Here is a 19,364-nt window from a genome sequence, read left to right as displayed (position 1 = left end):
CATTTTCATATAAGATATTCTCGTAGCTTTGGTTTAGCTTCAAACATTTCTCAAGAGACATACGCTAAATTGAAAAAAGATTTTATATGAGAATTTTTTTAAAAGTGCCTACACCCATCAAGGTGGAGGAGAGAAAGATAATTATACCAGTATCTGTTTAAATTCATATCTTATACCTGTAGACGGAGACCTTAGTTTTTTTGGCATATTCCTTTTAGAGGAAAGGAAAAGTGATCTGTTTATTTGAGGCTGAACACCTTCCCAATCTTGCACTTTCATGGACCCATCCTAAGAGACTTCAGCCACTTTAATGATCCCTCTCTCTTCACAGCAGTGCAGCTCCTCTTGGAGCCACATCACAACTGGCCGGGTCTCTCTGTAGCAATCATGGAAGGGAACCATGAAATTTGTGCAGTATTTCCTCTCATTTCAATTTCTTCCTGGGATGACCAAAGCATAAAAAGGTACACACCTCTCTGCACCCCTACAACCCAATTTAGTTACTGAACTCTGTGGAGAGGCACAAGCATGCAGCACCAGGGGAAAAGCTTTTATTACAGTGCCTATGGAAGAGGGATTGTCCCTCTCCTTTCTCAAAACAGATGAGATTCGTATTTCCACTGATCTGATTTGGATTATCTAGGACTTTATTTTCACCTCTTTCTCACCTAATTTTAAACAAAAAATAAAGCATCCATGTACACGGCAAGACTGGAAATATGAAAAGCAATCCAACAATAATTAATTCATGCTATCAATAGCATTTCCTTACCTTTAAACATATATTGCATTGTATCCACACATTATACCATCATCATCACTATCAGATACAAGCATAGAGATTTCAAACACAGAGTCCCATAAAGTCTTTACCAAAAAGTGCAAATATGCAATTTGATAGCCACATAAATGACAACTGGAAACTTTCCTTAATCTACTTTCACACTTCAATGTTAAATGATTTTACACTCTCTCTCTCTCTGACACACACACACACACACACACACACACACAAGTAATTTTCTCCTTGATGCACTTAACATCCCTTAACATTGATTTTAATTAAGCACATGCATCACAAGAAGAATCTAATCATGCATTCAATTTGCATATAAAACAGTCTTTATTATGAATGGGATTTAAGGGGGGGGGAGGGGAAACCAAGATTCCAGAATTTTCCCTGGGAAGGTGAGGAGGGAAGAGGAGAATAGATCTGTTTCCTAGTATAAAATATTGGTATTGCTGATTGAACTTTTATGGACAGTCACAAAACTACTGTTTGTAAAAAGGATAAGTCTGTTAATCCCCAGCATGTGATAGTGTTTTCTACATTATGCATTCATAGATCATCTATGCTTGACATTATTGTAATGCAATGCAGCCTCAGAGCTCCTTGACCCGGATAACACACAGACTTTTCATCCAGGGAATCAGAGGAAATAAATCAAAGGAATAGTGTATCAGCAGTAGAACAAGAGTACAAAAAAAAACAACCACCACCCTATAACAATAGTTTACAAAAATTGCTTGAAGATGATAACTCCACTTCAGTATATATCACAAGTCAAATTCCAATTTGTCCTCCATTTGATTAACAAGATCTAGAGAGTTCCATCTTTGCTGTATATTTCATCAAGGTGAAATAAGCCTGTATTTCAGTTCCAATGAACATTACTGAAACATCTCCTCCTTCACAGGAATGCTCCTCCATTGCTTACTTTCCATTATTTCCTCAAAAAACCAGCACAGTGACCATGCCACCAGCCCAAAGACAGGATTTCTTTTTGAGACTGTTACATTCCAGACTTGCATATATCCTGAGACTTCACTGACTTCTCAGTCAATGGAGCTGTACAGTGTACACCAATGCAGAATTTTGCTGTTTACAGAATGAGACCTCAATGTTATTACTCAGAATATTTTTAACCTATTGAATGGCCCAATTCCAATATTCTGTATGTTATTTCAGGAGACTTGAGTTTAATTTCTGAGTTCAATCTCATTTCCTCGGCCAAATGGGTTAGGAGTGTTAGGCCAATCTACATTATGCAGTTTGGTAGTGTAGTTTAAGAGGCCTTATGCTGACCTAATGACAAATGCATCTAAAGAGCCAGGTCCCTTTCACTGACGTAACTCGCCCACTACGTCAGCTTAATTTCTCCATTTCCATGAGAGGCACAGTGCTTAATTCGATGTTGCTAGGTCAACAAAGAGGCAGAGTAGACACTGCATTGCTTACGTTGACCTAACTGGCCTCCAGGAGGTGTCTCACAATGCTCTGGTAAACGCTTTCAGCTCTGCTGCACAGAAATCAGGTACACAGGAAACAGTCCCTCCTCTATCAAAGGACCAGGAACTTTTGAATTTCCATTTCCTGTTTGTTTGGCATGGAGAGCTCGCTTGCACAGATAATCACGGCAGCTCCACACTCCAAATGCGATCCAGCCTGGAGTACACAGGTGGTGGTGGATATTCTTGGTCTGTGGGGAGAAGAAGCTGTGCAGGCATAACTCTGATCCAGCCATAGAAACGCAGGCATCTGCAAGCAGATTGCGCAAAGCGTGGGGAAGAAGGGCTACATCAGGGACACACCACAGTGACGTGTGAAAATCAAGGACCTGCGGCAGGCATACCAGAAGGTAAGGGAGGCGAACAGTCGCTCTGGTACAGCACTGCAGACATGCCTCTTCTACAAGAAGCAGCATGCGATTCTCAGCAGTGACCCCACCACAACCCCCAAGAGCAGCGTGGAAACCTCTGAGGAGTCGGAAACCCAGGCCAGTTCAGGCAACACTAAGGAGGAGGTCTTCGACGAGGAAAAGGAGGAGGAGAATGGGAGACAGGCGAGCCGGAGAGCCAGGAGCTGTTTGTAACCCTGGAGCAGTCCAGCCAGTTGCAGAAGAGCATCGTGGCCAAGCATGATGCCGATGAAGGAACCTTTGCCAAGTATGCAATTTCAAGTATGCAATTTCAATAATATTTTGGGGTCAGTACGGCGGAACAAAGAGTTGATGCACTCCGAGATTTTATGGGAATCCTCCACAGAGATCTCTAGGAAACTTTCCTTGAGGTACTTGGCAATCCTCTGCCGGAGGTTCGTTGGCAGAGCTGCCTTGTTCCTTCCTGCATTGAGAGAGACTTTCCCATGCCACTCTGCAATCACTTGGACAGGGACCAAAGCTGCACACAGGCGAGCAACTTAGGGACCGGGGCGGAAGCCACAAGCGTGTAGGAGATGCACCCTTGATTTCCTGCTTACCCTCAGGAGTGAGATATCTTCCATGGTGACCACCGCCTGTGGAAAACGGTGGTACCGTTTAGAGTATTGCCCCCCATAAGTAACCTTTTCAGATTGCTTCACTGCCCTGGCCTCACCATAGGTGGGGTCTTCTGCCTCATGTGTGCTTGCCTAGAGTCACCGAGAAAGCGATAGGCATGTTACCAGCATTGTGTTAATGTTACTGTTGTTTCAAATGCTCTGTGTGTAGCTGACAATAGCTCTTCTGTTTATTGTGAACCATGTGTTTCCAGATTTCACCTTGAGAAACAACCGTCCGACAGCAGCAGAGTGTCTGCACAAGATAAGAAACCGTTTGAGAAGGACCAAGGAAGATATGTTCTAGATTGTGCTGCAGCAGTCAGAGGCTGAAAACACTGAACACAAGAAGTGGAGGGAAAGTGAAAAGCAGGGAAGAGAAAAGAAGGATTCTTACAACAGGGATGCCACAGAGAGGCTGATTAAAGTTATGGAGTGTCAAACCGACATGCTCCAGACTCTCCCCTGCACATTCCTTTCCACTTTTTGACACTTTGTGCTTTCCTCTACACTCCACCCCTGCAGACAGCTGTTCCAATGAAAGCTGGACCTATACTCAATTATGAAAATCATCCCCCTCCGATTCCTTCCCTCCCCCCCACTAACTGTGTGGATGGCTGTGTGCGCCTGTGTGGTTTGTCAATAAAAGCAGTGTTTTTATTAATACGCACTCTTTCTTTATTTTCCCGCAAGGGATGATACCTAATGGCACCATGCAAATCAGCAACTTTATTAGTCCCTTACACTGAATCCTAGGACTTAACAATCATAGTTGCTTCATAGGCTACCAGATTTAAGTAATCATTACAGTCCCAAGCATAGCAGCAACCGTTACCAATTTTCTTGTTGGAACTGTTGTCTCAAGGCATTCCTTTTTCCTACTGCTCCACGTTGCGCCCCTCTAATTGTCCTGGTATCTGGCTGCTCAAAATCAGCAGCCAGGCTTTCTGCCTCAGCAGTCCACCCCGAGAAAACCGTTCGCTCTTCCCTTCATAAATATTATGCAGCATACAACACGTGGCTATAACTGTTGGAATATTTTCCTCACTCAGGTCTAGCCTGCCATATAGGCATCGCCAGCGCGCCTTTAAGCAGCCAAATGCACATTCAACCTACTCAGCCTTTTGTTGAACCACTCCTTATTGCTATCTAGGTTTCCCATGTATGGCTTCAAGAGCCATGGCATTAATGGGTACGCCGGGTTTCCCAATATCACTATGGGCACTTCTACTTCCCCTAGGGTGATGTTCTGGTCTGAAGAGAAAGTCTCTGCTTGCAGCTTTCTGTACAGACCAGCATTCCTAAAGATACGTGCGTCATACACTTTTCCAGATCACCCCATGTTAATGTCTGTGAATCAGCCCACAGTGATCCACAAGCGCCTGCAAAACCATAAAGAAGTACCCCTTCCGATTGATGTACTCAGTCACAAGATGGTCCGGTGCCAGAATTGGAATGTGTGTCCCACCTATCACCCCACCGCAGTTAGGGAAACTGTGCAAAGCCATCCACAATATCACGTATGTTGCCAAGAGTCACGGTCTTTCGCAGCAGAATGCGATTAATGGCCTTGCACACTTGCGTTAACACAGCACCGATGGTTGACTTCCCCACTCCAAACTGGTTCGTGACCGACCGGTAGGAGTCTGGAGTCGCCAGCTTCCACACTGCAATCGCCACATGCTTCACCCAGAGCACAGCTCTCATTTGGGATCCCTTGCGCTGCAGGGCTGGGGCAAGCTCAGCACACAGTTTCATAAAGGTGGCTTTCCACATCCAGAAGTTCTGCAGTCACTGTTTGTCATCCCAGACTTGCATAACTATGTGATCCCACCACTCAGTGCTAGTTTCCCAAAAGCAATGTTCCACTGCAGTCAGCTCGTCTGTGAATATCAAAAGCAATCTAATATTGCTGCTGTCTATGTCGGACACCACGTCAGCCAACTGTGACTGCCGTTGCCTTTGTAACTTCAAGAATAATCCACTGCCACTTGCGATGTGCTAATGAGAGCTAGCAGAGCAGTGGAGAGCAGTGCAGGGTCCAATCCTGCAGATAGATGTGGCGGGGAAAGCACTAAGGGACAATGCAAAATGCCACGAACTGAAGACTGAAGCACATTGAATGCTGGGATGGAAAGCAGTGCATCACGGGGCATTGAGCCTGGACCCAAGATGCACCGCGATCCCATCTGCCTTCCCACAAGACCTAGCAGTAGAAGGGGGAGAGCTGCAATGTGGGATACCTAACCACAGTGCACTGCTCTCATTGGCAATGCAAGTGCTGCAAGTGTGGACACACTATGGCGCCAGCGGAAAACAGTGTGGACACGCAACTGCACTTTTCATTAAAGTGCGTTAATTAAAGTGGTATAACTTCTGGCGCAAAAACTTGCCAGTGTAGACATACCCTAAATGACTGGCTGGGAAGGGCCCACTCAAGTTGGATGGCCCATCAGGGGGACACTTAACTCACAATGGACCATGGACCATCTACATCTAATGGGCTTTCTTGTAAACTTTCTAACTAAAGTATGGGTAATGGCCTCTGCTGTGACTAAGCAAAGCATGCATGGGCATGTGACTTACCCATGTGATGGTTACTGGACTCTATCTTGGAATACCAGAGCATTTCCACTGAAAGGCGTGGGAACCAAGCTTGGAGACAAAGGGTTCCCACCATATGCAAAAGCTATTTAAGGCAGGGGAATGACTGTTCTACATCACTGTTCTACACTGACTCCCCACCCAAAGGAGACTCTTGGAAACACCTGAGAAACAAGTGCTGGACCCAGGCTAGAGGGATTTCTAACCTGTGAAAGGAATACCCGGGGTTTTTAAGCTGCAAGCAAGGGCAGCTGGCCCCTTAAGAATCTCTGCAGCCAGCTTAAATCATTATTTAGGGTAAGAATTTGCTACTCATATCCAATCTCTTTAGTATATTAAGCTTAGATTGCATTTTTGTTTATTTGATAGGTAACCTGCTTTGATCGGTTTACTATCCCTTATAATCACTTAAAATCTCTCTTTTGTAGTTAATTTGCTTCTGCGTTATCACAAACCAGTGTGTGGGATTTATAACTTGAGGCAAAAAGCAGTTATATATATCCTCTCCATGAATTTCATGAGTTTACGCTGTACAGATCTCTGTGCAGTGCAAGACAGTATAATTTTGGGTTTGCACTCGGGAGGGGCGGGGGAGGGTGAACTTGAGCAGCTGAGCAGTTCCTTAGCTGTAGCCTCCCCATGCAGAGCTAATCTCAGCAGTCTGTATGTACTGCAACTGGGTGTGTCCCTACCTGTATGTGTGCTGGAGTATGTGGCAAAGGGCTTGGCAGGCTGGTCACAGCAGTACAGTGTAAAGGGAGCCCAGGCTGGTGGGTCAGGGGGGCTCAGTGGTACCCCAGTTCCAGGTGGCACCCTGGGGGGAACCCATCACACCCACTTTTTAAAAAATCTAAATTTTAAGTGTTATAGTTGCCCATTTTAAATGGAGATTTCTTAAATCCACAAGGCCAAAATTTCAGAGATGAGCAAAAGTGTGCATGCCCACCGTATGCCATTATCATCATGTCCTGATGTACCAAGTGCAGGGGTTTTAAACACCCTGTCATCCAGCCCTGCTCAGAGCCATCAAGGCTCTCAAAGTGTATTCCATGGTTGCTTAAGATGAAAACTGCAGGAGTCTACAAACAAATAGGTTATTTTGAATACTGTGGCAGACAAATGCCTGCTATATACCAGCATTACAAGATTTGCATGTAAAAAGGGGGGGTTATGTACACAATTAGACATACAATCAAATGTTCCATATTCAGAAAGAAGGTGCAAAGTTCACAAAACAAAGAATCAAACTTAAATATTGATGTATTTAAACAAAGAACTCAGATACTAGCCGATAAAATTATATTTATTGTTACTGCTGCTTACCACTCCTTTTAGGTTTATTTTTGCTGTATTTGAAAGTAAAACCCAAGAAGATGCATTGATGATGTAGTCATTAATTCAAGCAGTAGCCTGACAGCCTCAGTAATCATGTTCATGTATAGACATCTCTTTTTCTTTGTTTAGCTTAGGGGGTTCTAAAATTCGTTTTAGAATGTTACCAACACTATAGCAGAGTGTTCATGGACCACCTCCTCTCCTATTCACATTAGCAGATAGAAAGGGAGGTGATCGGTACAATCACATAACATACCTATAGCAATTACAAAAAATGTTTTCATGGAAAAGTAGCATCAGGCAAATATTTTCATCTGTCTTCATGCTATTTAGAAGTTAGAAACAAGGAGCAGCAACACTGTAACTAATCTCATCTCCGTCAACCTCAAGCAAGTGCTCCACAGACCACAGCTCAAGAACTTCTGACTTAATGGAAAGAACTAAAGCCTCTCTAAATACAAGTTAAAACTGCCCCACCTTTACACAGCCCTCAAAAAGCTTTAGACACCATTTAAAGGTGACCGACAAGGTTCTTTATTTTTGATTGGGTTTATGCTCTTTATACACCATAAAGGAGCAAAAAGCAGTAAAAACGTTAAGGATTTTTTTTTAACATTACTTATTTTTACCTTCAAAATCAGGTTTATCAAATCTGGTCTTCCCTGGTTTTGTTGGAGAATCTTTGAAAAAAGTGTAATGGATCTTTATCTGAGCTGCAGGGGTGTACAGAGAGACCAGTGAGAGACAGAACATTCCCTCTTCTCATTAGGAAAAAGCCACCATAAGTAAGTATGTATATACCACTTTTCACATTCAATGCATTTCACAAACATTGACTAGTTAGCACTCAAAAAGACACTGGACGCATCATCATATTGTTAAGAAATTACTTTGATGCTTTGGATTTTCCTACCATTACATACGAATCGTATGCAATCTTCCTTCTCCTCAGAAGGAATCCCAATTGGGCAACACACATCATGGGACATTGCTACTTACAGCAGTGCCAAGTTAATCTCTCAGGGTTCTGCCAAATCAGGTTTTTTTTCAGTGTCTTTGGGGGGGGGGGGAGGAGGAGAGGAGCACGAATAGTGATGTTTGAGGAGGACTCAAAACATTTTCTGCCGTGATTGACAAAACACCACCTAAGACTAGCCCTGGCTACTAAATCCTATAAGTGTGTAGTATTTAGAAATCATCAGATGTACACATCACCTCCTGTGTAGCTTCACTGGTGATAGCCATTATGGAACTGATGCATAGCCAAGATGTGGGCATTTTTACCATCATGTCCTGATGTACCAAGTGCAGGGGTTTTAAACACCCTGTCATCCAGCCCTGCTCAGAGCCATCAAGGCTTTCAAAGTGTATTCCATGGTTGCTTAAGATGAAAACTGCAGGAGTCTACATAAAACAACTCAGACAAAGCAGGTCATTGGCCGCCACTCAAAACGCAGACACAGCGAGTGCACGCCAAGTGATTCATAACTTCATCCTCTGCTACACAACAGACATAACCAGCAAAACCAAGGCAAAAATGCCCCGCAGCTAAACAAGTTCAACAACTTCCGCGTAAGAGCCGCACAGGTACAAAGGGCCGGGGCTGGCAGGTGTTTCTGGGAAGTATTTTTCAAATTCACGTTCCGTTATTTGGCATGTTTAGGCCAGGATCCCACACGCGTCACGCGGATACGTGCCGGGCGCGGAGGCTCGCTCCACACCCCGCCTCAGACCCCTCCCCCGGAGAGTCGGGGTGCGGGGCCCCCTCACACTCCAGCAGCTTTAGCTCAACCGGCCTCAGTTTCCCGGAGTGTCTCTCCCAGCCAGACCCGCCCCCAACCCCGGGTGACCCCGCCACGCTCCCCTCGCGCCCGTACGGCACCCCGGGCCGGCTCTGACTCTCGCCACGGCAGCGCTCAGGCAGGAAGCCCCCTCGGCTGGCCCGGGGCGGCGGCACCGTGATGAGGTGGCGGCCGGTCCTGTCCCCGCAGCGGCCGGGGAGAGGCGGGAGGTTTGGCCGCATCCAGCCCTTCCCCCCCCCCACCCGGGCTCGTTGGGGGTTGTGGGCGTGAGGACACCCAGCCCCAGCCGGGCCCCGGAGCAACCCCCCGGCAAAGCCCGGGCCTCCGCTTACCTCCTGCCGAGCAGCGGTGGTTGGGGCCGAGCGGAATGCAGCGTCGGTTGCCCCGGGAGCCCGTGAAGCAGGCGCGCCTGCGCACTGAAGCGGGGGAAGGGGGATTCCGGGTCCCGAAGCCCAGCCAGTTCCACTCAGCTGAGCCGCCGCCGCCGCCTCGCCCCACGTGACCCCGCTCCCTGGCGTATCTGCTCTGCCGCTCTCAGCTGGGGCACGCGCCCGCCCAGAATGGAGCTTTGCCGCCTCTGCGACGTGCAGGCGGCAGGGCCACGGGCCAATTAGCGACAGCACCGGGGGGAGGGGCTATCAACATGAGTGTGCGCGTGTCCCAGAGCCGTCCTGTAGACCTCTGCCTTCTCGCTCCGTGTGCTGCGGGCAAGCCGCGGTGTGTTCAGCGCCGCTGCTGCTGCAAACTGATGTCTGTCTCCGTGCATTACGGCTGTTAACGCGTGTGTCTCCCAGTGCAGCGCTGCTTATCCCGGGGTGGGTGTCTGTCTGCCTGTCCGAGACTGTTCATAACTGCTGCAGGTCCGCTCTCTGGACACAAAATGTGTCTATGTCCATTTCCGTATTTCTGCAAAGTACCAAAGCTCAGGGGGTTTGTGGGGCCGGGACGGACAGAGAGACAGGTAACGACGCTCTCTCCTCTGTGCTTGTAATAACAGCCATTCTAGGGGTTGTATTTGTTTTAGCAGGAACGTAGCTCCCACATTAGTTCTCTCACTGGTGATGGGGAGTTTGCGCAAGGGCAATGGGTAGGTTGCTTGCTGTGGCCTTTGTGTAATTATTTAAATTTTTAGTTGTTATATCGTTAGTGATGGGCCTTGCTGCCTTCCTGGTAATTCTGGAAAAATATGCTCTTCTTCAGCACCACCACTGTTTCTGCCCGTAGTTTCTCATTCTTCTCCGTTCCCCTTTTTCTCTTTCTTTCTCTTGTCTCCTCTCCGCCTGGTATTTCCCTCCCTGCAGCAGCTCCTAATCCTCCTTCCCATTTGTAAAAGTAGCCACTGGAATCAGAGGATTCTGATCCCACTGTCTTGTATCTTTTGCAGCCTTGACTCAGTTGACAGTACTGTGCCCAGCAAATAAAGTTCATTTTCTTACCAACACTCCTGTGTGACACACTTTTTCTATGTCATAGATTTCACTCCCACCCATTTCCTCATCCCCAGCTGTTACAGGCAATAAAATGTTTTAATGCTTACATTTTTAGTGTCATCATTTGTTATGCTTTATTAACACCCAATGAGATGAAAAGTAGGTAATGGTAGAGTTCACACTTCTCAGAGCTGTTCGTTCAGACTGTCTACACTTGGTTCATACTGTGAAAGTTATCTTTGCATCCATGAGGGGCTTGAATTTTTTTAAATGAAAACTTAGATTCTATAGAATCTTAACTTGTCAAGCAAGCCAGGTAAATACCTCAAGTTAGCTGGATGTTTCACACCACTGGTTTGGAGTTCAGTAAAGCTAGTTAGTTATTATTTATTTGCATTATGATAGTGCCCACAGGCCCCAACTGAGACTGGAGCCCCATTTTGCTAGGCACTGTACATACACATAATAAGAGACAGTCCCTGCCCCAAATATCTTTCAGTTTAGACAAGACATACAAAAGATGAAAGGGGAAACAGGCACAGAGAGGTGAAACTATTTACCCAAGTTGACACGGCAGGGCTGTGACAGCAGTGGAAATACAGCCGAGGTCTCCTGAGTCCCAGTCCAATGTTCTGTAAATGAAACCTGCTGCCTCTTTATTTTAATGTAGATTTTTTAAACCAATAAATGATCAGATTTTTGTCAAGAATGGATTTCATTCCATTTAGGTGGAGGGCCATTTTGATATTTACCTTGTTTTTACATTTACATTTGTGTGACATCACACAATTGGGTATTTTGCATAATAGTCAACACAACTAGCAGTCATTGCTAGAAAATGATATGCTAGCACAGTGATCTATGGGTAGGGAAAGCCTTGCTACGGTGGGCAGGCACATGCTCTCTGAATCTCAGCCTATAGGCTTCTTGCATATCTTTTGTACATGCAGAAGTCCAACACAGCTAAGAGAATGTGGTTTGACTTCTGCATCTCTTACAACAAATGGCCTGGAAAGATATGTCAACATATTTTAATTAGGTGTGACTTGTGTGTTTCTCATTGTTATTTAAAAAAATTTGGACACAGAACTGAAATCTGTTCCCTTCACCATGCACACACACTGATTTTTGAGTCCAAGTTTTTTTAAGTATTTATTTAGAAAACATACACAGAATTGCATAGGCTATGCAAATATATATACGTTTTAAAGTTATAGGTCAAATTTCAAGCCTAATTCTTCTTGATAATGTTGCTTTTTCACATCAGCAATTGAGTCAATGTTGGAAAACTTTATGGGTCAGATTCTACCACCCAGATACACACTTGCAATTCTCACTCAAGTTAGTACGGTTAATGTTCACTCCTTCACTGCTGCACAAATATGCCTATTTCAGCTGCTGCAGTTTTCTAAAGAACCACTCATTTGAATAGCATGTCAGGATAACTGTGACCCAGCTATATTTTAATAATATCTTTCCTGAACATATGGTATCTGGGAACTAAGATTTAAAGATGTTAAAATACATTCATCCTAAATTAAGTCAGGTTTCCTCTCCATTACTCTTTGTTATGTTCCTTCTTCGATGTCTTAATTCAACTTTGGATAAGGGCAAGATAAACATGTTAGTGTTTGTCCCCATAAAAATATTTTCTTCCTCGATCCATGATATCTTTGCTGCACATAACAGAAGGAGCTTTTCCAGTTAAGAGGAATCTCCTTTCTGGCACCAGAAAGATTTAACTGCTTCTTCCCCCCTCCAAAAAATAAACCCTTCTTCTTTATGTTCTCAAAATGAAATCTTAAGCTAGAGCCTCTTATAACATTAAACCAAATCCAGCAACTGACTGACTGCTCAGATGGCAGAAAAATCTTTACTGGCAGGTGGTGTCACTTTAACTGATAATTCAGCCCTTCCATTTCAGCCTGTGACACAGATCACTCCGGCATTCTGAACAAACCACTACCAAAACCTTAGTCAGCCCTAAAGAAACAAAAGGTGTTTTATTTGGCTGTTGCCCACTGCAGGCAGGATACCACCTGCCTCTACAGGCAAGTCATCAGTAGCAAATCAAAAGGACAATAGTCCCACATCAGATCTATCTTCTCTGAGGGAGGCTCTGGCAGGCAGCCTTCTTTTATGCCATTTCCTGCCCCAGCTAAGCCTCTCCCACAGAATGAGAGCTGAAGGTCTGCTCTCCTTCCTAGTCAGTCCCTAGCTGAGCTGTGATCCACACCTCCCCCCTTACCTCCCTTCCCCACAAGCCTGAGCCCTATGGTAGGTGTAGCAGAGTGGGGCTGAGTCCACAGCCGCTCATTAACCTTTTCCTGGCACCTGTGTTGTACACGCTATCAAACCGCTCCAGAAAAGAGGGTCCTGATAATATGGAAATCCATTTCAGAACAGTAGGTGGGATCTGTGAAGGGACTTAGGCATTACAAGGCTGAGCATCATGTTGCCTAGATAATCACAGGAAACTGCGATCCACAAAGCTGAGTTAGGCGCCTGGGCTTCCTATACAGTGGATGGGAAGAGATAGGCTTCAGACAGCCATCTACAAAACCAGCACGCTAGGCAAGGAGCCACCTAAGCTAGCCATTGTGAGATGCCGACAACAGGGATGTGTGCTAATCCCCATCCCCTCTGTCAGCGATAAGTGCCTAAGTCCAGGCTGCAGGGAAGCACATAGTTCTGTTTAGCAATCTACGAATGGGAACCTGCTGCCTCTAGTCAGACAGCATAGGCTCCTAGAGATGTTTCATGAGGGAATAAGTTAGGAACCTGCCTCAGACCACACAAAAAAGGGGTAGGTAGCACCTACTTTAACTGTTGGTCTAGTGGTTAGTGCACCCCCCTGGGCTATTGGAGACCCAGGTTCAATGCCCCCCACCCTGCTAGGGGGCAACAATGGATTTGGATGGAGGAGGCTATAGGATATGCTGATATGCTGTTCATGCTCTCTGTATGTGTGTATATATATCTCCTTAATATATGTTTCACTCTATATGCATCCGAAGAAGTGGGCTGTAGCCCACGAAAGCTTATGCTCTAATACATTTGTTAGTCTCTAAGGTGCCACAAGTACTCCTGTTCTTTTTGCAGATACAGACTAACACGGCTGCTACTCTGAAATCTTTCAAAATACAGTCACAGATTGGGTAAAATCTGGATGGGTGGCAACCCTGACAGTTTGGTTTTTGGCTTCTGTGTCCGTGTGCCATTTAGGGTTGCCAGGTGTCCAGTTTTCGACCAAAAAGTCAGATAAAAAAGGGGACCTGGCTGTGTCCGGTCAGACACCAAAAGTCCAGTTACCGTGAGGCGAGGGTAGGTGCTGGGTAATTAATCCATACCAGCCCTGCTCAGCCGGGGCTGACTCCTACCTACAGGCAGGCTCCTTGTCAGGCTGCAGCAACTCTTGTGACATACCCAGAGCAGAGGGAGCCCAGGAGGATGGCGGGGGGACAGAGGGTGGTGGAGACGATCCAGCGAGAGAAGGGGAGAGGAGCAAGCGACAGGAGCGGAACCTTGGGGGAAAGAGGGGGAGAAGGGGGTGGGGCTTTGGGGGAAGGGGTGGGGCAGGGAGCAGGGCCTCAGGGATCTGGTTACCAGCAATTAGAAAGATGGCAACCCTAGTCACAAATGTCTGTACCTGTCTGACTGCAGGATATAGAAATAATTCACATTCTGTCATCATATAATGGACTGGAGGACTAAAGAACATGGATAGTGGCGCATATAATGAGCTCTCACATTAAAGATTCAAAACACAAGAAAAATACGTATTCAATACCATCGTAAATAGAGTACACTCAACAGTTCTTTTATTTCAGTTTTATTGTAAGTAGTTTAGGGTCATTCAATCAATTTTACAGAAACAAGATATAAAGATAATTTATTTTTAAAAGCACTTTCTTGCCTATGTGAATGACACCAAGTTAGTAACTAAAATAATAATTTTAAAGATTTTATTTAATTATCACCATTTTTGCTGTATGTTTACCTTTTGCATTTCACTCACCTCTGATAATGACACTAGACCGGTTAGTGAGTATGCCCTAACAGAATACTGTTGTGTCTGTGTTCTGAGCTTTGTAGAGGAATTAAAAACAAAACAAAACAGAAATCCTGATGTATTTTCAGTGCTAAAACAAAAAAACTCTTATTTTCTATTCAGCGTAGGCTTTGATAAAAACAGCAACAATCTATTTTGTTTTAAACCAAAATTTACAGGCCCAATCCTGCTTCAATTTAAGTTAATAAAGAATTCTGTCATTGATATCCATAGCCTAAATTTGAGGCTTCCGCTACTTGAGAATGGTCATCAAATCAGGCCTTGTAAGAACATTCAAGTCAATGGAAAGGCCCCTACTGACTTGAATAAGAGCTGGATCAGGCACTGAATGGCAAAAACCTGCATCATTGTTATATTTATCACTTAGATAGCACCGTAAATATTCATGGTACGTTGATGCAGGCAAAGACAAATTCCCTGCTCTGAAGAGCTTTAAAGAACGATTGATAAGATTATGCAAGTTTCAAATAATCACAACAATAAAGAAGAGTTAAGAAGCATACAAAACAAGCAGCAAATACCAATTTTTGCATAGCAGTGACATTTTGAAAGGGCAGAGTTTCTCTAGCTGCTGCTCTCTCACTCAATGATATAGTCATTATTTCTCCTCTAGACTAGTCACCCTGTTTCTGCTGCAGTCAAAAGCCAATACATGCCTAACAATGTTTGTATCATGAGTTGCCATTAAAAACATCTCATAGTGTAGAACCACTCCCTTCAGTGTTTCTGTATCAAACCAGTGTACATTAGCATATATGATTTGTCAGCCTGATTTGCCTATGTGCCACTCCAGTTTTCTATTGATTTGAATGGAGTTACAATGATGTAAAACAGAAGTAATACAGTAGTGAACCAGGCCGCAGGTGTCAAACAGTAACTGTGGCTGGTGGGAACAGTCTTAGCAATAGCTCAGTCTGAGATGTATGCATTCTTAGGGGTTGTTTTGTTTTCTGTATTTCTTGCTTCATCCACATTTTGCTGTGTGTTATTTAGCATCTGCTGGCAATTTGCTGTCTCTCAGAATGAATCACTTTGTATGGGTCATCCTAAGTTGTTCAAGCTCTGGTTTGTCTGGTGACATCCATCTTGTTTACAGGAAAGTTGTTAGCATTGCCAGAGTGAAAACTTACTCACATTGCCTCCAAACAGGGCCCAATTTAACTACCATTTAAGTCACTGGGAGTCTTTCCATTGTTTTTAATGGGAGCTGCATGGGGCCATTGGATCCCTGTTCAATAGGAAGCATCAAAGTACCAGCAAATGATTTAAACATTTTAAACTTTTCTTTCTTGAATATATTTCTGTACAATTTCATTAAAAATAGCTGGTATTTATGTTTTTCCATATTCCAAAATTTGTCAGCTTATACCCTGGAAATATGTTATGAGCCTAATTCTTTTAATTGGACAATAATCCTCTGAACTATCAGAGGAAAATCCAGAGGACTTCTCCCCTAGGTAAAGCAAGTAGAATTTGGCCTTGAGGGTCTTAAAATCAATTTTAAAACATTCCATAGAAATGTACAAAATTCAAAGGTATGAGTTATCCAAATACCAGTAACCACACACACACACACACACACACACACGTTAAAAATGGTTAAGCTTGTGTTACAAATCAACAAAAGACATTTTGAACTCATTGTTCTTTTCACCTTGCTTCTAGGCATCCACTTTTCAACTTCTGCCATTTTTGTGCAAAGATATCTAAGTAGCCAAAGATCTGAGACTCCTTAGCACAAACTTGAATCACTGACTTATGTATGAATATTGTAATGCTGTAAAGCATGAATGTTAGTATGCATTGGTCTAACCCTTCTACATAGCCCTATACAATATCAATGCATGCCTTTTGCAGAGTAGTAAATATGATGCTTCTTGACAGGATATATCATAAGGTCTTCTAATCACGCCTGTCATTGTGCCACTGCATTTTATCAAAGCCTGAATCACTGGCCAGCCAGATACATTCTAAAGAATATTTAGAAGCAACTGCAATGTATTTAATCAATGATATTAAGATATGAATGTACACTAAAAAAAAACCCACAACCCATTGCGTGTGAAGCCATTACAAGGGTAATAGGCAGAATTAGGAGGTCTTTCTATAAACATATTATGGAGATGCTAAATCCCATGGAAGTTCAACACAAGATCGATATCTATTTCATAATAAAATCATTGTTACACACATACAGTGACATCATAGTTTTATTCAGGTGTTTGTTTCCTCTGATTTCTCTCCCTGTCTAATCAAGCTTCCTGTGGGATGAAGAATTATTTCTGGTACTGTTGACTTCACATCAGTCTCCTTTACTGCTTGCCCGCTACCATCTCGATCATCTCCCTCTTCCACAATCAGGATTTCATTTGGATCAGGTGTCTCTTCTGTAGCAATAATCTCTTCTGCATGTGGCTTAACAAAATCTGATTTAGGAGAAGTAATATAGATTCTCACATATTTACTCTGACATAACACAAAGGCATGTAGAGTGTTGATTTGTTTTAACTTTGTTTATGACCTTTTGCTCTTCCTTTCCCTCTTCCCACACCTATTTAAGGAGATTCTGCACTAGAACTTATGTTGTTGTAATTTGATATATAGAGCCTAGAGTGAGCTTGTCCCTTTACGGACATGTAAGTAAACAGGTCCATGCCTAAAGAGTTTTTATACTAAGAGACTAGGGGCAGCTCTATGTTTTTTGCTGCCCCAAGCATGGCAGTCAGGCGAATTCGGCAGCGTTTCTGCAGCATTTCTGCGGTGATCTGTCCTGCCGCCGAATTGCTGCCTGACTCCCGCCCTCACGGCGGCCGGCACGCCGCCTCCCGCGGCTTGCTGCCCCAGGCACGCGCTTACTGCGTCGGTGCCTGGAGCCGCCCCTTAAAGGGACAGAACCTGCAAACATTTACTCACAGAAGAAAATTGGCCAAGATTTTCTAAAGTGACTAGTGATTTTGGGTGCTCAACTTGAGACACCAAAAGGGGCCTGATTTTCCGAAAGTGTGGAGCACCCAGCCCTCTGAAAACCAGGCATCTCAAGTTAGGCATGCTAAACACTTGTCACTTTTGAAAATCTTGCCCATGATATGTATATGTGGTTTAAGAACTCACATCTAGGAAGTAATGATCTGCATGGACTTCTAAGAGCATAATGTCAGATTTATTTTTCTTCTTGGAGCTGCACCCATATAAATGAAGGAACTCTTACCTTCTTTCTCCCCTTCATTGTGATAATTACTTGTGGCAGTTGCTTTTTTCCTTTTAGCTATAGTCATTGTATTTAGATTAGGTCCCTGCACATCAGCATCATGCATAACCATGCCAATTTGTGCCGTTGCAGGAGTCACAATCACCTATACCAAAGCAAGAACAAAGAATGCACAAGCAAGAAATGCAGATGCATCAGAAATTTCCTTTTAAACAGCAGTGATAGAACCCCTATAATCAGTATATTTAGAAATGGGTATCAGCCTAAATTCTTCATCCAGATATACATACACAATGTCTGTTGAAGTGAAGAGGCACAGACTTGGGCCCATTATTTAGTAGATCAGTGTATCTAATGAATGCTTTCCATTACACCATTCATAATGGGAATATTCCCCTGTAGCTCTGTCAAATATATGGAGGAATGATGGGAACAGATTTTTGGAGAGAAAACAAAATTCTGCAAGAAAAATGAAACTGTATTAAAAATATACTTGCAAGAAATAAGAAAGTTTAGTTAATCTACTACTCCAATGAGAAATGGCCAAACTATGCTCTCAGCTACACCTCTGAAATCCTATTGATTTCACTGATGATGCAAAAGTGTAACTTGGAGCAGGTTTAGTCAATTGTGGTTTATAATTATAGTGTAAATTCTGGGCCTAAAATGGAATGATCTAATTATCAGCTTTCAATTGGCTTCATATCATATTAAGTGAAAGTATCAAATTCATTGGCAACATTTGTATTTAAATTTCAGAAGGTTAATCATGGCATATTAAACAATGAGGCTACTTTCCCTGCTTTGAAAATAAAAAGTAAGAAGCACTTTTACTTTGTTTAATATATATAAATTCTGTGAAAACAAAGTCCCAGTTGATCTTTTTAATTCCTTAAGCCTTCATCCAAAGTATTTACGCATCTGCTTAAACTTTAAGCTTGTTAGTTGTTCCATTGAAACCAGGGGACTACTTGTGCTTAAAGTTAAGCACATACTTAAATGCTTTGGTGGATCAGACCTACCAGACAAATCCTGCTTGCCTTACTTATATAAGTGTTGCAATTGAAGTCAGTTACTGCATAAACATAGATAGGTTTTGCTTTGGATGCATACATTCAAAATCTTCAACCTTTCTTAGAAATTAGTCAAAATGTTACTATTTCAGTGCAAAAATGACCTACATCAATGTTGATAAATGCATTAAAATTTGTCCTGTTACCTAAGCCATACAGAATTTAGTAATTTCAGTTCACAAAAGTTTTCACAATCCCTTCTCTTCAGTTTTGATCTACAGGGGATTTGTGCCCCTTGAGTGTCACTTTTCTGCTGATTTCTTAGCAATCTATTAGAAACTGTAAGTTCTGCAGGATTTCAAACAGAAGTCAACCTAGGTTAATTCAAAATGTCTGTCAAGGTTATGAATCTTTTGGAGAGAACCTGAGCTCAGCTTCAGATTTATAACAAAAAAACCCAAACTGGGCAAATGTTGCATGGTTTGTGTTTCATGCTGAATGTTTTATAGTGTTCTTACTTTTAGAAAAAGAAATTTCTCAAATTTTAAAGCTATCAAAATTACAGTTATTCTTTCATACACTAG

The 19,364-nt window shown here is 43.3% G+C and overlaps 2 protein-coding genes across 2 annotated transcripts in view; both read right to left on the bottom strand.

Annotated features, from left to right (window-relative positions):
• LPIN2 (lipin 2) overlaps nucleotides 1–9,633 on the bottom strand; it is a 62,935-nt gene extending 53,302 nt beyond the window's left edge. Inside the window, exon 1 of the mRNA XM_008174993.4 lies at nucleotides 9,390–9,633. The gene's annotated coding sequence lies outside the window, so the exon portion shown is untranslated. The remainder of the gene's footprint in view (nucleotides 1–9,389) is intronic.
• A 4,653-nt stretch (nucleotides 9,634–14,286) lies between these two features.
• On the bottom strand, nucleotides 14,287–18,196 carry LOC101940074 (uncharacterized). The gene is made up of 3 exons (XM_065585326.1): nucleotides 18,058–18,196; nucleotides 17,768–17,912; nucleotides 14,287–16,985 (listed from the first exon to the last, which is right to left on the bottom strand). The coding sequence occupies exons 2-3, from the start codon at nucleotides 17,877–17,879 to the stop codon at nucleotides 16,774–16,776; spliced, it is 324 nt and encodes a 107-aa protein (XP_065441398.1). The 5' UTR covers nucleotides 17,880–17,912; nucleotides 18,058–18,196; the 3' UTR covers nucleotides 14,287–16,773.
• Between the last annotated feature and the right edge of the window lie 1,168 nt (nucleotides 18,197–19,364).

The sequence above is a fragment of the Chrysemys picta genome, chromosome 2, assembly GCF_011386835.1.
Source record: "Chrysemys picta bellii isolate R12L10 chromosome 2, ASM1138683v2, whole genome shotgun sequence".
Lineage (NCBI taxonomy): Eukaryota > Metazoa > Chordata > Testudines > Emydidae > Chrysemys > Chrysemys picta.
The sequence above is the reverse complement of the archived record's forward strand: the minus strand, read 5'-3'. Positions and strand labels throughout refer to the sequence as shown.

What these genes read in the sequence shown, in the direction of transcription:
- LOC101940074 (XM_065585326.1), bottom strand. Translation starts at nt 17,879, where the DNA reads ATGGTTATGCATGATGCTGATGTGCAGGGACCTAATCTAAATACAATG. An exon ending in CAATGAAGGGGAGAAAGAAG is followed by an intron (nt 16,986 to 17,767) that starts GTAAGAGTTCCT and finishes CTCCTAAATCAG; the next exon opens with ATTTTGTTAAGCCACATGCA.